General features: G+C 36.7%; 1 protein-coding gene across 1 annotated transcript in view; it reads left to right on the forward strand.

The window, feature by feature from the left end:
* Positions 1–24,250, forward strand: part of LOC127650893 (CUB and sushi domain-containing protein 3-like) — a 686,283-nt gene that overhangs the window by 423,092 nt on the left and 238,941 nt on the right. The window contains exons 10-15 of the mRNA XM_052136534.1: positions 1,455–1,576; positions 12,743–12,846; positions 14,120–14,232; positions 18,714–18,896; positions 20,309–20,635; positions 23,129–23,323. Coding sequence (XP_051992494.1) covers positions 1,455–1,576; positions 12,743–12,846; positions 14,120–14,232; positions 18,714–18,896; positions 20,309–20,635; positions 23,129–23,323 — 1,044 coding nt within the window. The remainder of the gene's footprint in view (positions 1–1,454; positions 1,577–12,742; positions 12,847–14,119; positions 14,233–18,713; positions 18,897–20,308; positions 20,636–23,128; positions 23,324–24,250) is intronic.

The raw sequence follows: 24,250 nt of genomic DNA on the forward strand, positions 1-24,250 counted from the left end.
CAGAGCTTTTAAAAGGGAAAAGAAAAGGCTTGCCATTTCTTTTGATATTGACGCCAAAGGATGTGCATCCAATCAAACTCTACAGGGTTTTAATTTTTTTTTGCAGTTCATCTCATTTGATAGAAGCTAGCCAAATTAGGCCGATGCCAAGTAGGACAGGTTGCATGACATGCCTTTATGCTCAAAAACTATGCACAAAACAATACAAGGTAAAAGAAAACATAACCAAGACTATCATAAACACAGGTCCACTTGCAACAGAGAACATGGTTTGTGCATTTTGTGTTATTGGCTTATTGGCTGCCAAGATCATGAAACTGTCAAGAATCAGTTTTATACAATGAAGAATTTTGGTACTTTTTGAGTCACCATTTGAGATCTAATGTAAAATTTGGGCCCTGAAGCAAAACCAGTTGAGAACCACTGTTTCTCCTAATGTTTTATTAATATGCAGTTCAGTCACATAACACAACTGTAACACAAGCTAATATTTCACAAATTGGCCAGCTTCGTAATATGTTATCATTAATAAAGACACAGACTTTTTAAACTAAACTCTCACTGGTGGCACATAGATTTATTGGTATTTCTCTTTTATGACTGCTGATAGGTGGTTCATGCGAAAACCTTATCAGTTGAAGCTAAAGGTTATTACGAATGCCAGACTGGAGAGGTCTTGTCACATTATTCTAATTAGGAGCCCCTTGATGAGCGAATGACTTTCAGAGGAAAAAGAGCACATTCAGGCCCAAAGGAGCCTCGCGGTTCCCCCCATGCATGCCTGAGATAATGAGTTATTCATTTTCAAAAGCAATCAAGATGTCAGGAGCCGCTAGTGCAACCTGGTGCCGTTAGAAATAATGCCTCCTTGTCTTTTCATCAAAGCCCTGTCACTTTGACATCAAGCATGATAAATGCAGCAAAAATACGAGAGGCTAGATTTGAGAAGGCGTAAAACCCCGTAGTCGTCAATTTTAAGATGTCACTGTCACTAGCTTAGGGAGAGAAACAGCCGAGCGTGTCTACTCAGCAAATTATAACTGACATTTCTATATTAAGATGACAAATCAGGCCCAAGTGTGTTTGGCTAAGTCTACTTGGAATTAACTCGTTTAGCCGCCATGAAGTTAGTCATCTGAGGATTTGATTGGATTGCTAATCGTTGACAAATTAAGACGGTCATGGATGACTGGTTGAGGCTTGGGGTTTATATATCAATATGAGCCATGCAAATCCCACTAAAACATTATGAGCGGTAAGTGAAACTCAATCCCCGGAGATAAGCAGAGTCGCAGACTTTTTTTTCTAATTATCAAATCAATAGTAGAAACTTTAAATGGCTGCTGACCACAAGCTGAAAACCAATTAGCTCAGACTTTGACAGGCTTTTGGCTTTTGAAGCACACTCCTAATTTTATCTTGCCATTTTCTTTTTTCTCCTTCCTTCTAAATAGTGAAAACTTGTGGATCAAATCTTCAAGGTCCATCTGGAACATTTACCTCTCCAAATTTTCCCATTCAGTACGAGAGCAACTCCCAGTGTTTGTGGATCATTACAGCCAGCAACCCAAACAAGGTAAGCACTGCAAAAATGTACATGTGATAAGCATAGTAATGTTGTAATATCTTTCATATTCTACAAGCACACCTTCAGCTGTTACATGGTCAATGCTGAAAATGTCTGTTTAATTATTGATGATTCAAGCTGTCCTGTTTTTGAAACATTTAGTGCTTTTAAAGATTTTGCTGTTGTTTTTGGTGATTTTTTTCCTTGTAGATGGTTTTAAAAGAAAGAGTTTTTACACAATATGATACAGTAACACTGTCATGCTCTCTTATCAAGAACAGTCAGGTCCATAAGTCTGAGACCACATCGAAAATCTGAGATTAAAACAAAGTTTTATGAATAAAATACCAATCATCATACTGTATAAGCAACATTTGGACATTAACCATGTTAACTCCAGATTCCAGATATCAACATTCTCAAATCATGATGGAATAACATGGATCATCAAGTTTTGAACAAACTTGCAATCCATGCCAGTTCAAGTGCATACTGTCAAAGGACATCATGCCAAATACTAAGAAATTCAGAAATGTTCAATTAGTTATGGTGATTATATAATTTGTATTGAAAATAAATGCATAAAATAAAAAATAGACATCTTAGATTTTTAGAAATTACTACATAACAAATAGATAATACAGCAGGCAATAGTTTATCTTATTTCCATATGTGATACACACTGTATTGTGGGGGATTAATCACTGTGTGCTGAGATGGGCCAGTACAGGTGTCATGTTGTATATTAATCCCAGTCCATCCCTGAGGTGAATAATCATGTGTTTGTACAACGCAGCACTTTAACCAACTAATCATAAATTGCATGCATATGTGTGATTGTGGGACCACTCTGTTTAAATGTGGTGTGTGTCTGTAAACCAAAAATCTTGCACCCTGAAGCCAAGGTTCCCTATCCCTAAGGATATTTTACCAATTATTCACAATAATGTAAATTTTACCAGCATTTACACACCCTGATTCACAACAGCATACACAAACCTCTTTAGTTTTCTATCTTCTGTGAAAAACAACAGGAGATGTTAGACAGAACGATAACCTCAGTCACCATTCACTTTCATTGTCTGGAAAAAAAGATGCAATAAAAGAGAATGGTGAATGAGACGGTTCCACACCAGAAAGAAAGTCACACTGGTTTGGTTTCCATTTTTTAATTCCCTTTAATTTATCAACATCTCTACCACCCCTATTGATACCTCAGTCTGGTGTTGCAGTGGTTCTGCAGGTTGGCATTAGTATTCCGGCATAGCACTGCTCAGTTCTTGGTCTTCGGCCTGTGGCAATGCTGCCGGTGAAGTAGAGAGAGCGATAGAGTTCATGGGTGTTTGACCTTTTGCCTGCACTGTCCTCCTGGCCTTTTATTTGATGTCTCTTACTTTCCTCCCCTGTCCTTTTTTGCCTGTTATCATGGCCTTGCCCCCTACAAACACCTCCCTAACCACCCCTTCTTCTGAAACAATGCACTTAAACTTTTATTGGAAACTGCATGATAGGCCTTGTAAGTTATGTGTGTATAAAGGTGAACAGTGTCTGTTTTATTGCTGTTGTGGTTTTTATAGCCTCACTTCAGTTTATTTCCAACATTTTGCATTGTTTACCATGTCGAGGGGACGAGAAATGAGTATGTGTGGAGTAGTGCTTGCAAAACGACTTATTATTACAAGTCAAATAGCTGTCCAGAAAGGGAAACTTTATTAGTTTTAGGGTGTTTAAGGAGGTCTTGCATTTAAACATTTCAAATGAACTTTGATGTCTCAGAATTGCAGATATCCACAATTGAAAAATAGATGTCTCAGATGAAGAAGAAAAACCTTAGGAGAAACTAGACTCTCAGGCATTGCAAGAAATGTACCTGTGCCAAATATAATATATTGTCGTTCAAATCCGTTTTATTTGTATAGCACCTTTTACAATACATATTGTTCATCCACTAGTGGCAGAACTTATTCGACAGTCAGTCAGCCCTTATTTAGGAAATATATAATCAGTGCATAAACATGCAACAAATGACCCCTTTTAATCAGTGTCCTCTCAGAGACCTATAGTTGCATTCAGTTCGAGTTCACAGTGATGAACAGGCAGTGGAGTGACTCAGGATATGTGGACTGATGTCACTCTCCCCTACTTTAATAATAACAGCTAGAACAGCAACCTCTGTAAATGGTATGCACTTATATAGCACTTTTTTAACCTTAGTGGTTTTTAAAACGCTTTACACTGTGACTCATTCACCCATTCACACACCAATGACGGCAGAGCTGCCATGCAAGGTGCTAGCCTGCCATTGGGAGCAACTTGGGGTTCAGTGTCGTGCCCAAGGACACTTCTGCATGTGGAGTCATGTGGGCTGGGAATCGAACCGCCAACCCGCTCCACCACCTGAGCCACAGCCGCCTTAGAACAAAGATGTGAAATTGGCTATAATTTTACACAGAAAATGTTAGTAAGCAATTTTGTCAGACTTGTCAACACACATATCATTTACGTCACATGGCTATGCTTTTGAAGTAATAAAGTATTTTAACATTTACTAATTGGCCTCATTCACTTCCATTGTAATTGTATCACTGGAACCCAATTTCTAATTTTTCTTTTCAAGAAAAGGAGGGACGAGTCAAAAAAATAAAAAAAATAAAATAAAATAAATACACTCACCTAAAGGATTATTAGGAACACATGTTCAATTTCTCATTAATGCAATTATCTAATCAACCAATCACATGGCAGTTGCTTCAATGCATTTAGGGGTGTGGTCCTGGTCAAGACAATCTCCTGAACTCCAAACTGAATGTCAGAATGGGAAAGAAAGGTGATTTAAGCAATTTTGAGCGTGGCATGGTTGTTGGTGCCAGATGGGCCGGTCTGAGTATTTCACAATCTGCTCAGTTACTGGGATTTTCACGCACAACCATTTCTAGGGTTTACAAAGAATGGTGTGAAAAGGGAAAAACATCCAGTATGCAGCAGTCCTGTGGGCGAAAATGCCTTGTTGATGCTAGAGGTCAGAGGAGAATGGGCCGACTGATTCAAGCTGATAGAAGAGCAACTTTCCCTGAAATAACCACTCGTTACAACCGAGGTATGCAGCAAAGCATTTGTGAAGCCACAACATGCGCAACCTTGAGGCGGATGGGCTACAACAGCAGAAGACCCCACCGGGTACCACTCATCTCCACTACAAATAGGAAAAAGAGGCTACAATTTGCAAGAGCTCACCAAAATTGGACAGTTGAAGACTGGAAAAATGTTGTCTGGTCTGATGAGTCTCGATTTCTGTTGCGACATTCAGATGGTAGAGTCAGAATTTGGCGTAAACAGAATGAGAACATGGATCCATCATGCCTTGTTACCACTGTGCAGGCTGGTGGTGGTGGTTTAATGGTGTGGGGGATGTTTTCTTGGCACACTTTAGGCCCCTTAGTCCCAATTGGACATCGTTTAAATGCCACGGCCTACCTGAGCATTGTTTCTGACCATGTCCATCCCTTTATGGGCACCATGTACCCATCCTCTGATGGCTACTTCCAGCAGGATAATGCACCATGTCACAAAGCTCGAATCATTTCAAATTGGTTTCTTGAACATGACAATGAGTTCACTGTACTAAAATGGCCCCCACAGTCACCAGATCTCAACCCAATAGAGCATCTTTGGGATGTGGTGGAACGGGAGCTTCGTGCCCTGGATGTGCATCCCACAAATCTCCATCAACTGCAAGATGCTATCCTATCAATATGGGCCAACATTTCTAAAGAATGCTTTCAGCACCTTGTTGAATCAATGCCACGTAGAATTAAGGCAGTTCTGAAGGCAAAAGGAGGTCAAACACAGTATTAGTATGGTGTTCCTAATAATCCTTTAGGTGAGTGTATATTTGTAATCAGTGTTATGCAACAAATGCTGTTAATTGAGCTTATTTTGTGTTGAACCTGGAATATTCCTTTATAGGGATAGTTCACCCCCAAAAAATATTTTTTTCTCCCTTATGTTGTTCCAAACCTGTATGAGTTTCTTTCTCAAGAGGAAAACAAAAAGAGATGTTATGGAGAATGTTAAACAGTTACAATTAACTTTTTACCCACTAAAGTGAATGGTGACTGAGGCTGCTTTGCCTAGCATCTTATTTTATGTTCCTTGGAAGAAAGAAGTCAGACCAGTTTGGAGCAACGTGAGTGTGAGTAAAAGAGGAATTAAAATGTGTTACTATGTGTATTAGCCCTTTAAACTGTTCACATCTACTGACTTTGACTATTCATTCATACATTTTCGCAAAACTTCTTCATGGCCAAAATCACCCAAGGTTTGAGCCGTGCTTCACAACGCAACTTTCTCAGGACTATATAAATGTTCAGAAGGCTGTGATGAAATTGTCTGGACGTTTTCCCATTGTATGATGGATAAAGTGTAGCATTAAAGCCTCATGGGCCATGGAGATTTTTTTTCAGTTCGCATCTGACCACTTTGAAAGGTCTGGAACTTCGCCAACAAGAATAGAGACGCTTGTTTTGTTTTCCTGCAGCCTTGGCTTTGGCATGTTGTTTTCAATAAATCAAAGAGTTTGCAGACACTACCCTAAGAAAAAGTGTTTTTCTTTGTTCATAACTTTAACCGTAACATTAACCAGTTCTAGTGGCACACAAGACCTTTTAATTTTGAGAGGAGGAAACATATGTTGCATTTAGCTGTGAATTGGTTTTAGTGTTGAAGTTGACTAAAGCATGCTTTAATCAAGCATGTGGTGTCTAGAGTTGGCCAACTGCTTTAAAAAGAATCTCACTTTTTTTTTTTTTAAATCCATAAATGTCTACATTAAAGGGGATTGTTCACCCAGAAATTAATATTCTGTCATTATTTACTCATCCTCATATTTTTTAAAACCTTTCTTGCGTGGACACAAAGAGATGTTTAGCAGAATACCTTAGTCACTATTAACTTTCATTCTGTGGAAAGAAAATGTAATGAAAGTGATTGGTAACTGTGGCTGTCAGTGCCTAACATTCCCTTTTACATTTCACAGAAGACAGAAATTCATACTGGTTTGGATCAACGTGATGGTGAGTAAATGATCGCAAAATGTCAATTTTAGGGTGAACTATCCCTTTAATTAACACTCTCTTGTGCTTAAAAAGCATTTGATATTTGTTCCATTTTTTTAGCACTAGTAATTGTAAAGCGTTTTCAAAACGTACAATTTGTGGGTTTTAGTCAATTATGTGGCAAAAGTCATTTAGCTACAGCGGAGGAATTTATTTGCGACAGAAAAGTGCATTTCAGTTGCATTCCAGTTCGAGATTCATGTAGTGTCTGGCCAGTGCTGCCAGTTCACTGTGCCCTCTTTCATGTGAGCAATGGCTAATTGTCTCTTACAGCCCTGAACATTATTGCTTTGCTTATATTTGGCAGACACAATTTTAGTGTGCCAATTTATTTATATTGCACTCTCTGCTTTAACCTTGGTGAGAGTTAATTCATTTTAGAATCCATTGTGAGACCTTTGGATTGTGAGATTGGATGATACAATGTCAGTTTGGTTTCTTTTTGTTGTGTGTTTATTTGTTTATTTGTTTGTTGGATAAACAACAGCAATGGCGATAACAATAATTATAACGCATCACTGATTTACCCAGGGATTTGTTATCTCTGCTTAGCTCGGCGCTTTGGGCTTCTCGGTTGTTAGCGGAGGAATATACTTGATTTACTCCCTCTGCATATGAGAATCAAGGCCATTGCGTGAGGCATACACTGTTTCCATCCTCATTTACTGTGCCTCTGTTGTGTCCTCTGGCCTAGAAGTAGAAGTCTTAGGAACAACAGTGTTAAATATCACTTTGTGCATTTGTAGTTGGGTGTTTTTCAAAGTGTAGTTATCCATCCTGAATGGAGCGCGACCTGATTTGTCAAGCAGAAACTGCTATGCTGTCGCCCCATTGGTCTTTCATTTGAGACTGATGCCCAGATTGGACATTAACCTCAGAGTGAACATCAAAGGTCAGATCACAACAGGCAGACACATGTTCACTCATCCTTGTTGTGACCATTCAATTAAGGTACACTTTTTGGGGCTCTCTTTTCTCTTCAATATTATTTAGTTTTTCACTTGGTTAAAATAATAATAATAATAAAATAATAAATACATATATAAACAGACTTTCCATTTTATGTTAGAAAAAATAAAAAGAAGCTAATACAAAGGAGAAATCTTGCCATAATAAAATATATATATAAATAAATAAACCAGCCTAAAATGGTCAGGTTGGTCTGTTTAATGGATTTAGTCAGATTTTAGGCACTTAATAGCCAGCTAAGACCAGCAAACAAGATAATCCAACAGAAAAAATAATGGAAATAAAAAAGATCTTCTACTTGAGAGAGGTAAATAGTTATTTGTAATCTTTTCTATCATCCTATTTATCTATGTCTATAAGGGGATACACAGAACCACATTTTTCATCAGAATGTATTTTTTTCCACACTCCACGCTTACATCAAGGTTTAAAAAAAAATAAAAAATAAATGTTTTGGGGGTTGTACTAATAGCTTTTCCACCATCAGGCATGAAAGGAAAATTGCACTTTCCTGTTCTGCAGGGAGCCAGAGCAAAAAGCACACCCATCTTTATGAGAAATCGGAAAATGTAAGCTTAATTTTGAAGTGCCCTGTTGTTTACATTTGATCGTCTAAAAATGATAATCAATGTTTTATCAAAGTGATCTAAGTTTCATTCAATATAGATTATGTACTCTTTAATACATACCAAGGGAGTAAGAGTCAAATTGGCACATGTTTCTGATTTCTAGCATTTTCTTGCCAAATGTTTCTAAATATGTAACTTACCTTGTTGCCATTTGGACGGTGACTTTTGTTCATCAGAACTGTCATTTGACATGATCCTGACTTGCTCGCTGTGTGCTGGAGGGCTGACATGATAGTACTGAAATAATGCTGCTGGTAAGACTGAAATAGTCTCATTTGAGTGACACGATTGAAAATTCATTGAACAGAAGAAAGTGAGCATGATCAAAATGTGTAATATTTATATGAAGGAAAAGAGACTTTACAGTGAGTTTACCACATTTAAAGGGTGTTGTTTGGCAAATTGCACACCCAGTAGTAAAATCACTCTGACGCATGGCCTAGAGTGCCTCATTGCATGTTAAACAGTAAGATTCACATTATAATAGATGAGTCATCAATCATTTTGGTCTGTTTTCCAGAAGAGGAAATGTTTAAATGTGTATAGTATATATGCTAAAAGTTCATTTTGTCTAAATGTTTAGGAGTACACTATAGATGACCTTAAAACTAACACACAGGAACTAAAAGAGACAAAACTCCAATATTGACTTCATGGGGTCTTTAATAATTAATTAGTTTTATTAATGGTAATAATAACAATATAAAATCTTTCCGAAAATCGTATAGTTCATTAGCAGAACTCCCAAGCTACCCAACAATCAAACATCATTCTATGAATGGTGCGACACTACATATAGAATTAAATTGCTTGAAAATGAATGTAAATTCCATAGTATATTGCACATTTAAAGCACTTGTAGTTGGATTAAGAGGTTGAGGTATATCACTCTTTTGCTTTGCCGGATCATCGAAATTTCTTGAACAGTGGTCAGACGGTTTGTGCTCTCAGTGTTTGTATGTGCCTGAACTGCATTAGTGATATGCTTGGGTGATACTACAGCCACGAGCCCAGCGCTAGCAGTAAATCCCAGCAGGATTGTGTGACAGTTGAAGTGGTCTGGCTTAGAGAAAGCAAAAATCCCATCTCTGTGAACTTAATCAGTGGAAATAACAATACAGGCAGCTCTATGGGAGTTTTACATCCTTGCAGTTTGCTTTTCACCTTGAAAAAAAAAACACATTATTGTCGAATTCAAAGTCTTTGATCAGACCACTTTTGTTGTATTTGTATGTACATATTTGCACTTAAAGACATGAATTAAATAAGCACTTGGGTGCATCTCATGAAGGTTCATATTTCACACCTATATAAATATATAGATATACAGTATTGATAAGAATATATAGATACAAATTGCAGAAATTAAATGCTCTAGGTTAGTGGTGGCCAACTCCAGTCTTAGAGAGCCACTGACCTGAAGATTTTAGCTCCACCCCTAATCTAACATGCCTGAACAAACTAATGATGTTCTCTAGGATAACTTAAAACAATTAAGGGAAGGTGTGTTTGATTAGGGTTGGAGCTAAACTCTGCAGGACAATGGTTCTTCAGGATCTGAGTTGGCCACCCCTGATCTAGGGTTTACTGTTTAGATTTGTTTCATTATTTATGATAATTTATCACAATCTCATTACTGTAAAGGATTGACATTTTTCTAAATTATTCAAAATTTTAAAATATATATATATATATATATATATATATATTTATATATACTTATATACTTAAGTTTATGTGAATTGCATTGGGCCACAAGATATTTCATTTCTGAATGCGGTTTGAGTGGTGACTCTTTGCCTGTATGAAGGACTAGCTTTTAAAACAAATGACTTTCAGAATGACACATCACATGCCCACAATGATAAAAGATCTGTCTGTATGTAAGGGTTAAAGAAGGCCTTTTTCTTCACACTAAAGCATTTTCCGTAATATGTCATAGTTCTGCTCTATTACCTTATTTCTTTGCAATTCAAAACTCAGCACCTCATTCACTCTTCAACAAAAGCATTAACTTACGACTCAAATCACCATGACAACCGCAGGCAGGCAGGGCAGTCACTCAATACAAGTTCCAGATTTGATGTGTGCTATTTGATATGAGAGAAGTTAGGCTGATCTGGCATTAGGTTTATGGTTTCTCTTGTAAATAAAAAATATTTTTCTCACCTTCACGTTGTTCCAAAACTGTATGATTTTCTTTCTTCCTTGGAACCCAAAAGGAATGTTGGGCAGAATGTTAGTCTCAGTCACCATTCACTTGTATTGTATGGAGAAAAAAATTTAGTTGCAATAAAAGTAAATGTTGACTGATGCTAACCATCTGTTTAAAGGGCTAAAAATCACCCAAAAATTAAAATTCCCTCACGATATACTCACCCTCATGCCATCCAAGATGTGTATGACTTTCTTTATTCTGCATAACAGAAATTAAGATTTTTAGAAGAATATTTCAGATCTGTAGATCCTCACAATCCAAATGAATGGGTGCAAAAAATTTTAAGCTCCAAAATCCACATAAAGGGAACATAAAAGTAATTCATATGATTACAGTGTTTAAATCATATCTTCACACATGATATGATAGGTGTGGGTGAGAAAAAGATCCATTTATTAGTCATTTTTTATCATAAATTATTCTCCCTGCCCAGTAGAGGGCGATATGCACGAAGGGTGTGTATACCCAAAATCAGAGGAAGAATGGGAAAGTGAAATGTGAAGTGGCCATTGACTGAGCAGGGAGGAAAATTAATAGTAAAAAAACAGACTTAAATATTGACCTGTTTTTCACCCACACCTATCATATCACTTCTCAAGATATGGATTTATCTCCAGACTCTGGAGTAATTTTATGTTGCTCTTATGTGGATTTTGGAGCTTAACAAAATCTAGCAACCGTTCACTTGCATTGTATGGACCTACAAAGCTGAGAAATTCTTCTAAAAATCTAAAGTTTGTGTTCAGCATTTGAAAAAGTCATACTCATCTTGGATGGCATGAGTAAATCATGAGAGAATTTGGGTGAATTAACCCTTTAAGATCTTTTTGTGCTCCACAGAAAAAAGAACGTCATACAGGTTTGGAAAAGCAGGAGGGTGAGTAAATGCTGACAGAATTTTAATTGTTGGTGATCTATCCCTTTAAAATGAGTTATCAGGCTACTCCTAGATTATCTTGAAACAGCAATGTGTATATGAAGTCTCATTCCCAGCTTTGTGTCTAAAGTCTCATCTTGTTATATTCTGCATCTCTGCTGTGCCACTGCATTTGTTACTTGGTGACCTTTAATGAGACAGCGACTCTGGAGTATTTTGTATTCAGTTATATGGAAAACAACTTTATTATTTGTGCTGAGATGCCATCTAAGCTTCAGTCACCGGCCCTAAGTAGCTCTCATACATCCAAACTTGCAAAGCCCTGACAATGGTGAAGAACCTATTGCCATGGTAACTAAATCCACCCAGGTTCTCTCAATGGGTTAATCAATATATAAAGTTCAGTCCTCTTCATAAGCCTGTGGCTCTTATGCACCTATAATCCCTGTATCTAAAGCCACAATCCTCCTTTCCGAAATCCCACTGATCCAAGAGATGGTCGAGGCTCGAAATAACAACATTTTGAATTAATCCGTTATTGTGCTGTGTGTAATTGGTATAATTCGTTTTTGTATAAATAGTTGCTTTTACATATGGAGTTTTAAAATATTTGTTTCATATGAAATAGTTTCCTTCAAGATACAGAGAAAGATGGAAGAACAGAAGGCAGGCAGAAGAGGAAGGGGAAGGACATGCATTCAAAAAATCTCTCACTGAACCATTAATTTCAGAAATGGTTCAATTTGTACTTGGATTATAAGCTTGATTGTTTGAAATACGATTACACTGCTCTCTTGAACACTATTAAAACATATTGAATGCTAAATGTTGTGTTGAATGTGCAGCCATATTATATAAAAGGAACAGTAATCCTTTATTACACATATTGCATTCATTTAAGATTAATGACTATAGTAATAACATGTGTAATTACAAACAGATGTGCATGTAGTTAATTGTTATTACACAGTACTTACTAATGCAAATACACAGTAACACGGGCACTGTAAAATAAGGGGTTACCTAAAAAGCACTTGAATTATGTGGGGTAAAAAAAATCTTTCAGACCTTTATTCATTTTGATTTATGATATTTGTTCAATAGAGGCAACGTTATCATGCTCAAATGCTCAAAGTAAACTTGAGTACAATTTTGACAAACTGCATTTGGAAACTTTTACAGGAAAATTGTATTACTAAAAGTGAAGTTTGTTTCTTCTCAGCAAAATCCAGTAAAGAGTTGAGTACTGGCAGTCTTCTCTCTCTCAATTTCAGTCAGCTGATGGGAATTCAATTATGCAAGAACCATATAGTTTCATTCCGTTCATTTGACACATCACTAAGCATTATGCCTAATTTCTGCCGACAGGTGATTCAGATTAACTTTGAGGAGTTTGACCTGGAACTGGGCTATGACACACTAACCATCGGTGATGGAGGAGAAGTGGGAGACCCTAAAACAATCTTGCAAGTGTGAGTGTCTTATTCACAGTCTGGAATGGTAAAATGATACCTAATTTACAGAAGTTTGACATATCGATGGATCAACATTCTGTGCTGTTACAGGAATCACATTCATTTCAACCAGAAATTGCCCTGAGCAATGTTTGGTTGATATAAATCAGGGGTCAGCAAACTTTTTGACATGGAGTGCCATTTTTTTTTTTCCTGGTCAATGGTTGTGCTGACACCATACATCACATACATTCCTTATTGCATCACATGTTGTTCTGAAAGCAAAAAGGAACAAATGAAACACCGAATGTAGGCTGTTATGACCGAAGCAAAGTGGACACGTTTACTCACGCGATTAACCGAAAGTGAAGCTCTTCTGGATCGTGACGTGCAAATGACTTGCACGTGCTTCACGGTTCTGTTGGGTATACTGCAGTCTTGTCACATTTTTACTTTTTGTTCAACCTCCCATTCAGCAGTAAAAACAATCTGTGTGATCATGAGGAAGGATTGCATCAAGATGTAGATTGGAATGCAGGTGTGGAATTTATATATTTATACATACTCTCTTGCCGTTGCTGGTTTGCCTGTGATTACCCCTCCGCGTGCCAATGCTGGCACGCATGCCTTAGGTTGCCGACCAATGATATTCCAAAACCAACAAAGGGTGCTGAAAGAGAATGTCCTACTTGTATAAATCATACTAAGTGTAAAATGATAGTATTACTGTGTCTGCAACCATTGAGATGTTAGTTGTCAAAAGTCTAAAGACTTCAAAAACTGGATCTCAATAGTTTTTCACCCTTAGCTCAACTTTGATAATACTTAGAGTTCAGATATGTCTGTCTTCAGTCGTGAAGAGTGATGGTAGAACACTTACTAGATTTAGTGTTTTTTTTATGATTGCACAGATTGCACAATTTGACCTTATTGTGATCTTGAGTTAAATGTATGATATCACCTATCTTTTATACTTCTTAGCTAGGACAAAGTAAAAAGTAAAAAAAAATATATAATAATATATATATATATATATAATAAAAAAAAAAATGCCAAAGTCAGGTTTGGCTTGGCAAAAGAGGTCATGAACTGCTTTGTAAAAAAAAAAATTTTTTAACTTAATTTTGATATTACAATCATATCTTGAAGGGAATGCTAAGTAGTGATGACTTCAAGGTAATTAATCAGATGCCTGTCATCATAACATTCGGGACCATCCAAAATGGCCAATTTTGATCAATTGTTTTTTTCTTCTGCTTTGCTCTTCTGTGACCAATCTCTTACATCTCAGTCTGACCGGTAGCTTTGTGCCTGACCTCATCGTCAGCATGACCCATCAGATGTGGCTTCATCTTCAGTCAGATGAAAGTGTGGGATCCATAGGCTTCAAGATCAACTACAAAGGTACCTGAATGACATTTCAATAGAATAAAGTATTGTCCCTTGGTGAATGGTCCAAAAAAATACAAAAAAGAGTGAAAAGATCTAGGAACTGCGAAAGAAGGGACTTACTCTAAAGAAGAAAATGATGTCAAGATTAGACCGCAATCAGTTGACTTAGCCTTTAAAGTAACACATGAGCAATGCGGTCAACAATGCAATGTACTTTTGTCAAGGTAATGTTTAGTAGAGGAATTTGTGGAGGAATAAAGAAAACACACAGAGACAAAACAAATTATATATATTATTTGTAAAGGCAAACAAACAGAATGTTCAAATGTGCATGTGAGAGAGCAAATGAAGGAGAATTGGGGAAAGAAAAGGAATGAAAAAGCCAAAGCAAAATTGTACAAACAACCTGCCTGGCATTAGCCCAGATCCAATCAAACTTAAAGTAGTGTTTTTAACAGCTACTACAAGGAACTTTCGACATCAAAGGCCAAAGCATTATTTACCTGGACTTGTCACAGCAAGACAATTTGGCACACGTGCTTAGTAGTCAGTGTGCATAAAACTGAAGCAGTTCCCACAAATCACTTCAGAGGTCCCTGTTGAAGGCATGGCGTCTAACTTTCATCCTGAACACATGAGCTACATTCACTTGATAGAAGCAGCAATCCCTACAAAACCCATATCTTTGATTATCTCTCCTCCCTCAAGGTTTTGTAATAAATTAGTGTCTAGGTGATGAACAGCGTGCCATTCAGCATAATGAGAGAGACTGACTGAGGTAGACGTAGAGAGCAAAGGAGAGAGCAATTGAATCCCCCAAAGTGCAAGACCAGAGATAAAAAAAAAGAAAGATTACTATATGATATTCCTAGGAGAGACTTGCGTAATACTGCAGATTATATCCCCTTTTCATCTCTACACCTGCTATAATTCATCCTAAATATGGCACAGACAATTGTTTCTCAATTGTCTGTTTCTAGATAGATCTAATTGGACCTGTCAATCATAGATGTGAATGTTTCAGTTTTGAGATGACCATACTATACATGAGGTGGAAATAATATCTATAGCTTGGGCCATGAACAATCTGGCAATCTCAAATTTTTATATTTCTATATGTATATTATCTTACAGAATATCATTTGTCAGCATTAAAAGTGTAGTTTTATTCATACTTAAGAATAGTTCCATATCTTTTGGCGTATAATAAGAATGTTGTGTATTTACCATAAAATGCAAGGCAGATTCTATTATGTAGATTATGTTCCAAAACATATATGGAATTCATAATCCACTGAAGTCCCAAATGATACATGATGTAAGTTATATAAATCATATGCCCTTTGAATCCAATCATAAATGGAACACTTTAATGGTGAACAGAACTCCTGCACCGAATGAAAGACATGTTGTGGTCTTCCATAGGCTTGTTCCCAGCTGTTCATTAACCTGTCAGGCCATGATTTTATACAAAAGGGTCACTTCAAAATAAAACAATCATGATGATTTGAAATGGAAGGTTATTTTTTTTATAATGATTTTGGTGAGTTTATTGCTTTTGTTTAGTTTATTAGTACACTACATTTTTATTTTTCTGTTGTTAAATGTATACCTTTTATGTTTTACTTTTGAGGGTGTATTGTGTTCTTATTTCTTGTGGTGAGCAATTTTAATGAAATAAAACATAAAAATGTACTTTATCCAAAAGATACAAATTAACATTTAAATTCAGTCTCTGCAATTGAGCAAGTTTCTGAGCAATTTCTTCTATGATTTGAATTCATTACATTAATATCTTAACATTAAATCTGTCTTTTATCCTTAAGTCTAACGTCTTGTTGTTCATTCTATTCTCTGGTAATGGCATTATCCATTGAAATAAATGCATTTCAATTCAGCCACAAAACATATGATGCCACACATTTTTGGACTGGCTTTAGATTTTAGAAAGCATAATATACAGCACTTTGTTTGAATTATACGGTGCCTCAACTTGTACTTACTGTAGAAAAACAAAATGCTATCCTATATACAGCATAATAATTTTTTTGGTATCTGTAATATCTTCAAACAATATGTATATTTAATAACTTGGTTAAGTTCCCTGTGCTACTATATTTATAACCTTGTACTGTAGCCTAGAATACTTACATAATATGCAAGTAAAATTTTTTGGGAAGTAACATCGGATGAACTCCTGCTAATGGCATGTCAATATCGGCAACTTTGAATTTAGACTAAATGCACCAATCTCTGACCTGTTAGTAAGATTATGACTCGACAATAGCCTGCAAAATTATTGCATTATCCTAATTTGTAAAGTACTTTGGTATGACCTTTTTTTTAAACTAATGTTTAAATAGTTGAAATAGAGTGGAAAAGTAAAGTTTCTCTAAAGTAACAGTTCTAATGCATTAGTGAAGTTATCAATAGAGTTTGCATTGATTATCCATAGCAGAACTCTAGTAAACACCCTAGTAAATGCCCAAGCTCTCCATTCATTTAATAAATACTGTGGCTCTGTGTGTATCCTGTTTGGCAAACACTTGTCAACATCTTTGGAATTACAGACACTATCTCTTTGGGAGTTCTGTTGTGTGTACTTGACTCATGTGAACTTCTGTTTTAAAAGTGCTTTGCTTTATGTGCGTTGACTCCACGTAAACTCCACGTAAAACTTGACTTTGTGATAATGAGACTTTTTTGAGAGAGATAAAGTCGGCATTACTGAAATAAAATGATATCCAAGGGATCCAAGGGACACAATGGGAGAGATAAATTACTTGTTATTTTCCAATGAATAAGAAATGTTTTGAGATTACATTTATTTATAGACTTTCACGTGAAAGTTCACTTAATGAGTCCTGCTGTATGGTAAAAGCGCAGAATACTTACAATGTTTTTTTTTATGCATTACATGCCAAAGTTCACTGATACTCAATAAATCCCAGGCTATTTCAGGAAGAAAAGACAGATGACCCCAAACTTCCCCCATGTGGTTTGTTTGTGCTTACGTATAGAGAATCAACCTATTGTATTTGAATGGATAGCTTGTTAACCCAATTGATCTCCACAGCAAGGTCCTCAGGAATACAAGAACACAAAGCACCCATCACATTAATCACCTCAATAGAATTGTTGGGGGTCCCATATGACATGCTGACCTCACAATCGAGTATAGCGTTGTCTGGGATTATTCCCACATCACGGGCTCCTGCAGACAATTTGCTCTCTATTTTTCACTCCATCGTAAATACAAAGCATTAAATATGGCTTAACCTTCCCCCAGCCACCCCTCACAATTGCCCAACAAAGTAAAGCATTGTGGTAGTCATAAAGAGACTGTCATGTCGGAAATTAAGGCCATACATCAAATATTGGCCAAAGACCTCCATTATACCTCAGGAGAAATCCTCCCTTCCCACATGCTCAAACTTTGATTTGATGTTAAATGTAATTTAGTAGATTTTTTATTTTGTCATTCCCTTGTTCCGAATAAGGATGCATGAGGGTGTAACAAGAGTTAACAGGTCAACTGTGAGTGGCCGTGCAAAGTGTCTGAGAAGATCTATTGCCCACTCCAGCAGATTGCCGACCCATTGAGCTGGTTCTGTGCAGATGCAAGGTGTTATCTAGGTATTGTGACCCCGAGACTTGGTGTCTGTACACAGGGTGGAAGTTGGGTGTCCTGCCTGGCTGGCTCCACCTTCAAAGTGTCCAGACTCTTTCTCATACAGAATTACTAGAGCTTATCTCGGCAGGACAGAGGCTTCTGTTAGCATTCTGTTCCGCTCAACTTCCTCTAAGTGGAGGGAGAACTTAGTGTTTGACATCTGTTGAAATGAGTGCACCTTTGTAATTAAGCAGTAGAGTTCAGTGTCTTACTTTCTCTGAAAGCCCTGCTGGAAAGTCCACCATAAGCTGGTAGCTGAGTTTTGAAACATGATAGATGGTTTCTTGTTTGTTAAGTTGGTTGTTATGGTCTGAGATTGTCACTAGCAAGTCCAAGCCAGTTTTATCTGGTCCAAACTGGTCACTAGCTGGTTCAAGCTGGTTATTAGTTGGTCCAAGCTGGGCCAAGCATCTTGGAACAACAAACCAGCAAAAACTGGTCATACTAGCTCATGGTTGTCAGGCTGCTTTTATTGAAAATGGTACTGTAGCTGGTCAACCAGCAAATGACCAACTTGGACCGGGTTATGACCAACTTGTACAGCTAAAAAACAGCTGCCATGTTCCAAAATACAGATACCATCTTAAACTAGATTTTCCAGAAGGGGTATTAATGAGTTTGCTTGTAGCACAGTAGTCCATAGATTGCTCTTGCACTTGTGTCGATTAATCAACTTTTAATTTCTCAGAATGAGATGCCTAATCTGATTCTGTCAATGCAGACACATCTCAGAGTTCCTTCCAATGACAGATGTAGCAGTGAAAGAAGACAAATAGACATGTTAGGTGATCCATCCTATTTAAATGCTTTCTGTATACAGAAATTGACAAGGAAAGCTGTGGGGACCCAGGCACCCCTCTGTATGGAATGAGGGAAGGAGATGGTTTTTCTAATGGTGATGTACTACGATTTGAGTGCCAATTTGGCTTTGAGCTAATTGGAGAGAAAACAATATCCTGCCAGAACAACAACCAGTGGTCTGCCAACATCCCAATCTGCATTTGTGAGTACTGTCAACAATATATATTATAAACTGAGCAATACCTATGGAAATATTGTCCCTGTCTATGTTTGTGTACTCTACAAAATAGTTTGCACAACAGTTTTAGATAATTTACAGTAGATCAGTGTCTCTCAATTGTTTTTTCTTCAGGACCAAGATATTACATTGAACATCAAATGGTGACCAAACACAGTTCCAAAGTTATATGAAAGTAATCAAAAATATGCTTTAAATCAAACAGAAATATTTCTTTAGTCCCAACAATATGCAAAATTATTAACATGATTAGAAAATTGCCTGTTTTTGTTTTGGTAGCAGCCAATAATTAACTCTGTAAAACACCAAAACAATGTTTTTCCTCATTGCAAATATTGTATATTTGATGTGGTCTGGGTCATTTCTTAGTTTTTTATTTACCTTGTTTCATTTTGTTAATGTCATGTATTCTGTCTATACTGGCATCTGCCTAATTTGGCCAGCTTCTGACAACTTTTAGATAAATGTGCATCAAAATATCAGAGTTTGATTGGATTCATGGCCTTTGACATCAACAACGAAAAGAAATGAGAAGCATTTATCCTTCGATTTATTTTTCTAACTATGCACAAATATATGGTTAGTACCGTGACCCTATCAGAACAGACCTGCAATGATGTTTTGGGTTACTACCCACTGGTTTTGAACCACTGACAAAAAATATTAGTCAGATTAATGTAAAAAAGCATTATGCTTTACTGCAATGTCCTCAACACTGTTTATTTATAAAAGTTCCATCTTCCAGTGCCATCTTGTTTTTTTTTTTATAAATACATTTAAAAAATTATGTCACATAAGCAATTGTATATGAATAGATTGTATTAACTTTCCAGTCTTTGCCTTTTCTTCCCAATGAATGCAGAGATTTCTGAGGTAAAAGGCAGCTGAAATAATTGGCTTCTATAAGAAGCCAGCCTGGATTTATTCAGACTGCTTCAGCTACAGTGACAGCTGCTATATTTTGATACTTCACCTTTAGGCTGTTTTAGTTGCTTTAAAATGCATAACCAGAATTTCTCCAAGTCTAATTGGAAGAGTGAACAAATCAGATCTTTTTATAGCCTGAAGTACATCTCTGGCATAAACACCATTTTTCAGAAAGCTTGCAACCTAATCATCAGCTGAATGAGAGTCTCCATATGGCATATTATAGACACACACATGGCTAAATGCTTTATTTTTATTATACTGTACATTACTGATGTATGACATTGCATGTTTTTGTAGAAACATGTTGCTATGTGCTTTTCAGTCCAACACAGCTGAAATAGTATTCATGTCCCTTTCATAATTGAAACAGATACAGAATAGACACTAGGCAAACAAGTGCTGTTCTATTCTATTTTATTTTATTCTATTCTATTTTATTCTTTCAGTTCCCTGTCTTTCCAACTTCACTGCCCCCATGGGCACAGTCCTCTCTCCGGATTACCCAGAGGGCTATGGGAACAACCTTAACTGTGTGTGGCTGATCCTATCAGAGCCCGGCAGCCGTATCCACCTTGCCTTCAATGACTTTGACCTAGAGGCTCCATATGATATCCTGACCGTGAAGGATGGAGAAATGCTGGACTCATCTGTGCTTGGCCGTTTCACAGGGGCGGAGGTGCCATCCCACCTCACCAGCAACAACAACATACTTCGGCTAGAGTTCCAGGCAGACCACTCCATGTCCGGCCGGGGTTTCAACATTACCTACACTAGTGCGTGTAACACTTCTGAAAAGTGCAGACATAACGCAGATTAAAACCCTGAATTTTTATTAAGCATACATGGAGCATGAATTCTGCATGAGAGCTGCATGAAGTTCATTTTAAGCATGTATTGTGTATGAGCAGTTTCCGACAGCAGTCATTATTGCTTTTCCTTAACAGGTACTCATTTTGTTTCAGCATTTTGGAGCCTTTATGATTATAGAACTTGTTGATTCTTTGAATGATTTGGTTTTCACAATTTTATTTAGCCTACTGACAGCAAGGTTTCATGGATTTAATGTACTTCATACAACAGTTAGTACCAGTCCTCCAATCTGTTTGGACAAGCGGTGTTCCAATAGTGCTGAAATTTATTTTAAAAGCACTGTGATGCTTCACAGTTCATATCATTATGCTTGTCTGTGTTTTGTGGAGTTCTTGACAGGCTGCCAGTCCGTGCGTTGTTTGGCAAAGCGCAATAATTAATATTGCTTTGGCTTTACTTGGAACTATTTTTTAAGAAGAGCAAAAATAGACAAAATAACTGGTCATGTTGTGTCTAAAATGAAAGTTCCTCAATATTAGCTTCTTATTTTTAGAACTGTTGTTTAAAAGGAATATCACAAAATATATACAGTACTTCAGTACAGCAACACTCTTGCTAGTGTGATATAGACCTAATTAACACTAGAGCCATCTTGGATTTTTAATGGGAATGACATCGAGAAAGTGAGGGATGGACTTACCATCTCTTCAATTGCACAAACAGTATAAAGCTGCATAAAGCTCCTAGATCACATCTGATTTTCCACTACTCATGCTGTCGGGAGTTCTTTGAATATTGAATGTTCTTAAACAGACATTTTATCAATGTTTTGTCTGCGGAACAACCAAAAACACTTTATACTGCATACAGCCCATTTAAGAGACTGTAAGTCTATCCCTCACAGCCTTGTTGTCATTCCCATTAAAAAAATCAAACATGACGCTAGCGTGAATAGTAATACTCACTCTCATGTTGATCCAAACCCGTATGAATTTCTTTCTTCTGTAGAGGATAAAAGGATATGTAAGGCAGAATGTTTGCTTCAGTTACCATTCACTGTCATTGTACGGCAAAGAGATGCAATGAAAGTAAATGGTGACTGAGGCTAACATTGTGCCTAATAACATACTGGTTTGAGAGTGAGTAAATTGTAACAGAATTTAAATTTTTGCATCCCTATCACTTTAAGTGAAATTATAAATTCAGTTAGTGTAATATAAATAATGTGTGTTTACAGCAACTTCCACGTGTGTCATATATAAAAAGATGAGGCTCACTGCTCACCAAATCTCCTATCCATCCCTCATAAGCACCTACATGACTTTAATCTACACAATGACTTCTTGATAGTCTTTCGAAATGTCACGATGATCCATCAAAGTCTTCAAAGTAGACAGTCCGCATGCACATTACTCTGATACTGTAATCGTTAGGTCTGAACACTAATACTGAGTCCTTTAACAGACTGACACATCACCGTTGTCAGTAAAGAGCTGTCAAGGCTATGATGGAATACTGTTAAATCTGTATGCATTCTGACAAACGTCATGTCCTTCTTGTAGGCCTTTCCTGTCACTAGACATCCATCAGACACTCAGTCTATTGCCGGGACAGCAGCTTTCCTGGCCAATCGCCTTGGGCCTCTGTGTACGCTTCATAAAGTTCTGATAAAAACAGCTGTAAGGTCAATAACACTAAGGAGACTAATAAACAGAGTCTCGAGAAGAAACATGTCTTGGAGAATTGAAAATTGTGCTTTTGAATGCGGGCAAAATTGAAGATGAAGAGCACTACTTGAGATGTTGAGTGTCATTCAAAGTTTTCTGCTTCCTAAGAACCTAGTATTCTCAGGAACTAGTCACTTGTTAAAGTGATACATTATTGTTATAAGAGAGGTCACTTTTGTTTTCTTCGTAAGGACTATTTTCCTAGTGACATAGTGGTGTCACAAATTCTTTGACAATAAAATTCAAAACTAAAATCTATGGTAAAAGGAGGGATATATTAAGCTTTTAATTTAGTTTTATTTGCTATTTTATTTTCAGTTTAGTTTTCATTAGTTAGATTTAGATTTAGTCTTTTCTAGTTTCAGTTTCATTTTCATTGTCCAGTAAGCTATATTTCATTTCTATTTTAGTATTAGTTTTCTAGGGCAGCCAAAGTTAATGCGTTAACTGGTATAAATATGTTAAGCAGTTTTGATCGAGTAGCATTTCCATGTTTAATGAAGGTGAGTTGTAAACGTTTCAGATTTTATATTAAATTGTGTATCAAAAACTTTAGTTAGTTTTAGAATCATGGAAATTTATATTTTATTTGTATTTTAGTTTAGTTTCAGATTCTTCAAGTTTTTGTTGCATTTCAGTTCATTATAATGTTTACATTTCAACAACACCCAAGCCTGTTCATGAAGCTTCCAATTCCAGAGTACTATCTTATGTCCTTCATTCTTACAGCATTTGGCCATAATGAGTGTCCGGATCCTGGAGTGCCCCTAAATGCCAGGCGATTTGGTGACAGTTTCCAGCTGGGCAGTTCTATATCCATCATCTGTGAAGATGGCTTCATTAAGACCCAGGGAGCTGAAACCATCACCTGTGAGCTGAACAGTGGCAAGGTGATGTGGAGCGGCCCCATCCCAAAGTGTGAAGGTAATTTTAGGGCTAGATGCCACCATCAATGGACAAGAGTCCCAAATAAGTGGACAATTGAGCCAATAGTTTTCTATGTGACACTAAATTGAACAGTCACCTGTGGGTCACAGAGACAGGGGTTAAAAGGGCATGTGAACTGGAGGCCATGTGGTGTTGAGCAGCCTGTCATCTGTAGTTAAAATCCTTGCCAATCCATCATACTCAGCTCAGCATGCTTCTAATTATGTTGTAACACTATTCATATGATCAGACAAATAGAGTGGCAGTCTAAAGATGTCTCCCACCAGCCAGTGTTATACTTGCTACACTTATTGTAGAATTTGTGTGAGATTGTAAATGTCCTGTAGAGAGGGTTGGGGTAACGGGATTACGTATTTATTCTGTATTCCACTACAATTACAATTTAAATAATTGGTAATTAGAATACAGTTACATTCAAAAAATATTTTAATTACTGAAGAGATTACATTGCATTTTATTGTCATTTGTTTCATTTAATATTTAGTCCTTTCAGATGGAAAACATTTATATATATAAATGATGCGATCCAAAGTGCATTTGAACAGCTGTGAAACTTTCTTATGATGTGTTACATTCATACGAGCAGAGAGAGAAGTAAGTTTGAAGTAAGTTTGAAGTAAGTTTGGAGCAGAAGAAATAGAAATAATCCTTGTGTAAATTACGCTAAGCTAAAATTCTATTTCTATCCATTTTATATGCACATGTTACCAGACACGATAATATTTTTTTATCAAGAAAGTTCACGTTAGATCATAATTAATTTTTTCTTGTAAGACCTTAAGGTAAAAACCATATTCTTGATAATAATGTTTTATTGTTTTCCTATAAAAATATATGTAAAAATTCAATTAGATTTATCTTGTTTTAGAAACAACACTGCATTAGATATTTAGGTTTTTTTTA

The sequence above is a fragment of the Xyrauchen texanus genome, chromosome 10, assembly GCF_025860055.1.
Source record: "Xyrauchen texanus isolate HMW12.3.18 chromosome 10, RBS_HiC_50CHRs, whole genome shotgun sequence".
Taxonomy (NCBI): Eukaryota; Metazoa; Chordata; class Actinopteri; order Cypriniformes; family Catostomidae; genus Xyrauchen; species Xyrauchen texanus.